Below are 7,500 nucleotides of genomic sequence, written 5' to 3'. Positions count from 1 at the left end.
AGAGGAGACAGAAGAGAGACAGAGACAGAGACCAGAGAAAGAGGACAGAGGACAGAGACAGAGACAGAGACAGAGAGAGACAGAGACAGAGACAGAGACAGACAGATAGAGAAAGAGAAAGAGAGAAAGAAAGAGAGAAAGAAAGAAAGAGAGAGAAAGAGAAATGAAAGAGAGAAAGAGAAAGAGAAAGAGCGAGTCATTCAGTCAGAGAAAAACCCAGAGAGAGAAAAAGAAGAACCTTCACCAACATCAAGTCATCAAATAAAACACAATCCGAAAACAAATAGTACAAATAAACAACCGACAAAAACAAAAAACTAATAAACAAACAAAAAAACAAAGCAAGTGAATCCCGCCAATGAGAAATGCAACGCGTCCCAGCAATTGTCACTCGATGAACCCCCCCTCCCCCTCTAATCCCTCCCCTCCCCTCCCCTCCCCTCTCTATCATCCCCCTCCCCCTTCCCCTCCTCCCTCCCTCCCCTTCCCCTCTAATCCCCCTCCCCCTCCCCCTCCTCCCTCCCTCCCCTTCCCCTCTAATCCCCTCCACATCACACCCATGTCTATCCTCTTCTCTGATTTCCTCTTTCTTCTTCCTTCTACCCTGTCTCTCCTCTTCTCTTCTCTTCTCTCCTCTCCCTTTCTCCTCCCCTCCCCTCACCTCCCCTTCCCCTTCCCCTTCCCCTTTTCTCCCCCTCTCTACCCTCCCCTCTCTTCTCCTGTCCCTCCTCTCATCTCTCCTCTCCCATCCCTTCTCTTCCCCTCCCCTCCCATCCCCTTTTTTATCCTCCCTACCCCTCCCATCACCCCCCCACCCCCAACCCTTCCCCCTCCTCCCCCCCTCCCCCGAATGCCACGAGTGCCAAAGGGTGACGCATCGGGCAGGTGGAAGAAGGCATGGCAGGAGTAAACGGGGCGATGTCACACACACGCCGATGAATGCAGCGGCAGGAGAGAGAAGAGAGAGGAGAGAGAAGAGAGGGAGAGATTCGAGAGAGAGGGAGTAGGAAGGGGGAGTGAGGTGGAGAGGGAGGGAGAGAGAGAGACGGAGGAGTGAGGGAGAGGAGAGAGGGAGGAGAGAAGAAGAGAGGTGAGAGAGTGAGAGAGAGAGAGAGAGAGAGCGAGAAGAGACGACCGATGAGAGAGAGAAGGAGAAGAGGATGGAGGAGGAGAGCTGGGAGAGTGAGAGAGAGAGAGAGAGAGAGAGGATGAGAGAGAGAGGAGAGAGAGAGAGAGAGAGAGAGAGAGAGAGAGAGAGGATGATAATGGTTAATAATTGGGATGCATTGCTTGGGTAGTCGAGGGAGTCTTTGTAATTGTGTTTGAAAAAATCTGTTTGTAAATGTCTATTAAAAAATACCAGTGTGTCGATTATAAAAAACCAAGCACGAAGAAGAAGAAGAAGAACAAGAACAAGAAGAAGAAGAAAAAGAAGAAGAAGAAGAAGAAATATATATATATATATATTATATATATATATATATATATATATATATATAATAACAATACTACTACTACTACTAATAATAATAATAATAATAAGAAAAAGAACAATAACAAAACCAACCAGAATAACAAGAATAAAAAGAAACTAAACAAATGAACAAAGACAACAAAAGAACAAGAAACACAAAAATGGACCCAAACAAAAGCAAAAACAAAAACAGAAGACCCAAAACAAAAACAACAACAAAAACACCGCCACTGACCCCTTCGAGTTGACATTCTCGTAGCGTACGAAAGCGTGGGACAGGTCGTGCTTATCGGCCATGTAGCAGGTCGTGCACAGGTCGTAGTCGTAGCAGTGGTTGCATTTCCACCGTATTCCTGCAATGGCCTGCCGCTTGCAACCGTCGCAGATGTGCTTCGGGTGCTTCACGCCTGGAAAGAGAAAACAGAAGGAAAAAGTCAGATCCTGGTGCACGGAATCGGACGAAAATTCAACTTCGTTTTCTTTTCTTTTTCTTTTACATTTTTTTCTCTTCTTTTCTTTCTTTCATTCATTCTTTTCGTTTCTTTTCTTCTTCTTCTTCTTTTTTTAGCTTTAACTCCCCACAGAAAATGCTTCCGGGAATTATATATTATGATGAAACGAAGATAAAACTGAAATATTGTCATGATGCCAATAATAACAATAATCAAGTAATAAGTATCATTGATATTACTGCAACTGGCGAATGTTTTAATGAACAAAACAGCAATAAGTAAAACCGAAGTAGCAATAATAATAATGACCATGATGATAATGATGGCCATGATAATGAAAGATAATCAATAATAATATCGACAAAAACAAAAATATTACTACAATTAATACAACTACTACTCCTAAAAATATTAATAATAATAAAGAGTTCGTTATAACAATTATAATAATAATGATAGCAGTAATAATGATAATGATAATATCAATAATGATAACGAGATGAACATCAAGTAATGATAGTAACATATATAATGATAATGATAATAACCATCAATATTGATAATGATAACAACATCATAATGATAATGATAATAACAGCAATAATAATTATATTAACATCAAAACAAAACACCAATTCTAAGCAACTTGTAAACCCAGTATCCACTTCCAGGGCCGAGCCGACCCCACGCAAACAGAACCCGCCCGCTATCCACATGCACACGCACACACGCACAAACACACGCGAATAAACAAACGCAAACACACGAACACATACACATACACGCGCGAGATCGCGTACGCACATATCAGAAACAGTGAAAATATTACTATACTCATAACAGAGAGAGAGAGAGAGAGAGAGAGAGAGAGAGAGAGAGAGAGAGAGAGAGAGAGAGAGAGAGAGAGAGAGAGAGAGAGAGGAGAGGGAGAGAGAGAGAGAAAAGAGAGAGAGAGAATGAAAGAGAAACATCAAGAGAGAAAGCGAGAACAAACACAAATCATTCGAAAGAGAGAAGTACAGAAAGCAGAAGAGAAATCAGCTGATGCGAGTTATGAGCAGCGAACGAACAAGAGAGACTGCGTAAAAGGAGCAGGACAGATCCGAGCGGAGATGGGCGAAATGAGGGCTATAGAGAGAGAGAGAAGAGAATAATAGAGAAGAGAAGAAAGATGAGAGAGAGAGAGAATTTCCCATTCCGTTGCTTCAAAATTAGTTACAAACACCCATTCATTTCGGTTAAAACATAATCAGAAACCCGAGCAATCAGTGATCCGCTGTTTCTCTAGTCGAACGCCACAGTGATCTCCTGTAAAAGATTTGGCATATTCCCCGTATGCGGAGATTTTGGGCGAAATAAGAGCGCCTAATATTTACAAATAAATAAATACATAAATAAATAATGAATAAATATATAGAATAAGGCGAATTTCGATTGCGTGTGGTCCAAGTATGTGCCTACAAACTCTTGACATATTCAGGTTAAGGAATTTTGTCAGTCAGTCAGTCAGTCAGTCAGTCAGTCAGTCTGTCCCTGACATCGAGTTTCTGTAGACAACAGACAGCCAATAAAACTGTGGTAATTTTTTTTTTTTATATATAACAACGAATAATAAAAAAAAAAAATTAATATACCAAAAAAATAACATCAACCACACCTATTCTACTAGCGTGTTTGGGGCCACTGAACTGTATTGAGCTGATTACGACAGCAGTTCACAGCATGGCTTACTCCTACAGCACGAAGGTCGCGCCATAATAACAGCAACGAGAATCAGAAGCCACGGCTCAACACAGGCCGGCAGGTCGTGTCGCGGGGTAACAGCGGTAAAACATTTATCTCATTTCAAGAAGAGGATGGCTACCTCTAAGCAAAATAACGTTTAAAGAATATATATATATGAAAACGAGAATCCACATACAGCAAAAGGGTAAACAGAGAAGTCACTGAAAATAACGGATAATTATCACCGATATCTGAAAAAGATAGTCGTACTAACCCCCAGGAGTCGTACGTCTGCACGCCGCGTAGTCGTACAAACCACTGATACCTCGAAACCTTTACCGTCCTACGAACTGTGTCGTATTTCTTTTTTTTTATCATTATTTTTCTTTTCTTTTTTTTTGTCTCTTCCAAGAGGGGACTTCCACTCGGCATGTCAGGAAAACCAGTCATACTGTGACAGGATACGCAGGGGTAGGGGAGGCGGGGGTAACGGCAGGAGGGCGTATATTAACATTTCCAAATAAAGAAATAGAAATTACTGTTCTTTTTTTTTTTAATAATAGATAAATGTCCGTCGTTCTGCCTGCCTACACAAGAGTGAGTGTGTTGTGACCTTCACTCATTCAAGATCGAAGTTATTGATTTACGCTCGTTTTCTCTCTGTTTCAAACTTTTGGCGGTTAATTCAAAATTAAGAAAGTACTGGAATTTTACGAAAGGTGTTGGAAAAGGGAGATTTGAACTGCGGTTAAGGAAAAAGGGGTAAAAAACAAAGGGGGAGGAGGAAGAGAGAAGAGAGAGAAGGGAGAGAGGGAGAGGGAGGAGAGAGAGAGAGAGAGAGAAAGAAAGAAAGAAAGAAAGAAAGAAAGAAGTAAGAGAGAGAGAAAGAGAAAGAGAAAAGAAAAAAAGAGAGAGAGAGAGAGAGAGAAAGCGAGAGCGAGAGAAAGAAAGCGAGAGCGAGAGACAGAAAGCGAGAGCGAGAGACAGAAAGCGAGAGCGAGAGACAGAAAGCGAGAGCGAGAGAAAGAAAGAGGCGGGGAACGAGAAAGAGAAAAGGGGGGGAGAAAAACGAAAGAGTAAATGGAGGGAAAAGCGAAAAGGAGAGAGGGTTGACCTGGCTCCATTGTATCAATTATTCAGCGCATTTACCTGCTGGGAGAAAGAAACGCAGACTCGCCGGCGGTGGGAAGCTCCGCACACACACATACGTACATACACCTGGACACTTGCAGAGGCTACTTGCACACGTACATACATACGTATGTACTGTATGCATACAGTACATACACACTTCTATATATCCATGTATACTCACATACACATACATGATACATACACCATGTGGATTGTATATATAACCACATACATATACACACATAAATACTTAAATAACAAAATTACATATGATCCATCCATCCATACATACATACACACAGACAGAGGGCCACACACACACAGACAGCCACAAAACACGAAAATGAAAGCATACACACACAGAATATGCAAATTCCTTCAAACAGCTGGCAATTTCAATAAGCCATTTGAAAAAACCAATGACGGTACTTAGGAGCCAGGGAAATGTTCATTGCAATAAACACGCAATAGAGAGAGAGAGAGAGACAGAGAGAGAGAGGGGGAGGGAAAGGGAGGGGGAGGGGGAGGGGGGAGGAAGGGGAGGGAGGGAGGGAGGGAGGGAGGGGGAGGAGGATGGGAAGAGAGAGAAGAGGAGGGAGAGAGAGAGGAGGAGAGAAGAGAGAGAGGAAGAAAGTGAAAGAGAGAAAGAGAGAGAGAGAGAGAGAGAGAGAGAGATGAGAGAAAAGGAGAGAAAAGAGAGGGGGGGGGGGGAGCAAAAGTAGTCAACCAATGTTTAATCATCACCGGATTCATCACTCCCTCACCACACCACACTATACCTCCATCACCTCCCATCCCCTCACAATACAATCACCACATTCTCCCCTTACAAACACCACACACTTACCACACCCTCATTACACACACTTACCGCAACCCTCACCACACCCAAAACCAAAAATCCCCACACACTCATCACACAAACACTGCACTATCATGTCGCAATCACACCGCATACACACAATACACCCTCACCCCAATCCACCACACCCTCGCCACACAATACACCCTCACCACACTCCACCACACCCTCGCCACACAATACACCCTCATCACACCCCATCACACCCTCACCTTACAAACACCAGACTCTCAACCACACAACCACCGCGCACCACACCCTCACAACACCCTCATCACACCCTCACCACACCCTCGCACCTCCCAATACACGGCCCCATCACCGCCCTGACCAACCCAGCGCCGTCTTTAATAACCCGACATCGAACTCGCTCCGCATACAACGGTTTTGCTCGAGTGCCATGACAAGCACAGTGATGATAACAGACTTCTTTTGTCACCCTCACTCACTCTCATTCTCACCCACACTCTTACTCACACAAACCCCCTCCTCCCAAATCCCCACTCCTTCCCCCATCCCCCTTCATCAATCCTTTCCTTCCTCCTCCCCTTCCCCCCTATAACCTACCCTTCCCTCCCTACCTCCCTCTCCCCACCTTCTCTTCCCTCTCCGCTCCTCCCTCCTCCTACCTCCCTCTCCCCACCCCCTCCTCCTCCCTCCCTCTCCCCCTCCCCCTCCCCCTCCCCCTGTCTCCCTCCCAACCTCCCCTGCACAGAAGTTGATTTACAAACTGTTCCCTCGGCGTCTCACGGGCAATCGGGGCCTGTTAAGCGTACAAATAAGGGCGACAGCAAAAAGTAATTCGCGTTTCCTGACGGGGGCGGAGAGGGAGGGGGAGGGAGGGAGGGAGGGAGGGAGGAGGAGAGAGGGGGGGAGAGGGAGGGAGGAGGAGGAGAGGTGGGAGGGGGAAGGAGGCGAGTGAGGAGAGGGAGGGAGGGAGTGGAGGGGGGAGGAGGAGGGAGGGAGGAGGAGGGAGGGAGGGGAGGGGAGAGGTGGTGGAGAGGGAGGAGGAGGGAGGGAGAGGAGGGGGAAGAGGGGGGAGGGAGAGGGAAGGAGAGAGGGAGAGGAGAGAGAGGAGAGGACAGAGGAGAGAGAGAGAGAGAGAGAGAGAGAGAGAGAGAGAGAGAGAGAGAGAGAGAGAGAGAGAGAGAGAGAGAGAGAGAAGAGAGATAAAAGAAAAGAGAAAAGGAAGCAGTAGATAAAATACCCCCAGGAAAATGGCAAAACCATTTCCAATACAACGGAAAAACAATCCTCATTCCAAACGGGAAAAATTATCTTGAAAAATAGAAAAATTAATGGCCCAATAAACGAGCACACAAGAACATAAGAACAGAAAACACAAACAGAACAAAACGTAGTTGATGAAAACGGAGAGGGGAAGAAAAGAGAAACGAAAGAATACAGGAAATAATTCTTTAAAAAACAAGAACTAAAGAAAACGTAATATAAGAAAACAGGAAAGTAAAAAAAAAAAAAAAAAAAAAAAAATCGGGAAAATATTTTGTGTAAAAAGCAAGAACGAAATAAAACGTAACAAAAAGAAAACGGGAAAATCTGACAAAAAACAACGAAAGAAAACGTATCACAAAGAAAACGGAAATTTTTTAAAAAAGCAAGAACGAAAGAAAACGGGAAAAAAATTAAAAAGCAGGAACGAAAGAAAACGAAAAAAGAAAAGGGAAAATCTTTAAAAAGCAAGAACTAAAGAAAACCCGAAAATCTTTTTAAAAAACAAGACCGAAAGAAAACGGGAAAATCTTTTTTAAAAAAGCAAGAACGAAAGAAAACGTAACAAAAGAAAACTAAGGAAATAAAAAAATGCCTTCCCGCCATCTTTCAAAACAACAAAA

At 43.8% G+C, this 7,500-nt stretch overlaps 1 protein-coding gene across 3 annotated transcripts in view; it reads right to left on the bottom strand.

Moving 5' to 3' along the window:
• Positions 1–4,384, bottom strand: part of LOC119599328 (E3 ubiquitin-protein ligase MIB2-like) — a 26,665-nt gene extending 22,281 nt beyond the window's left edge. Inside the window, exons 1-2 of one of the 3 annotated variants that reach the window (XM_037949080.1) lie at positions 3,926–4,384; positions 1,710–1,881 (exon numbers count right to left, since the gene is read on the bottom strand). In XM_037949080.1, the coding sequence (XP_037805008.1) occupies positions 1,710–1,771 (62 nt within the window). In that variant the 5' untranslated portion in view covers positions 1,772–1,881; positions 3,926–4,384. Of the gene's footprint in view, positions 1–1,709; positions 2,171–3,925 lie in introns of those variants that run through there. The other 2 variants (XM_037949082.1, XM_037949081.1) reach the window with 2 other exon arrangements.
• Between the last annotated feature and the right edge of the window lie 3,116 nt (positions 4,385–7,500).

Source organism: Penaeus monodon, chromosome 42 (genome assembly GCF_015228065.2).
Source record: "Penaeus monodon isolate SGIC_2016 chromosome 42, NSTDA_Pmon_1, whole genome shotgun sequence".
Lineage (NCBI taxonomy): Eukaryota > Metazoa > Arthropoda > Malacostraca > Decapoda > Penaeidae > Penaeus > Penaeus monodon.
This window is presented reverse-complemented; position numbering and strand designations above follow the sequence as displayed.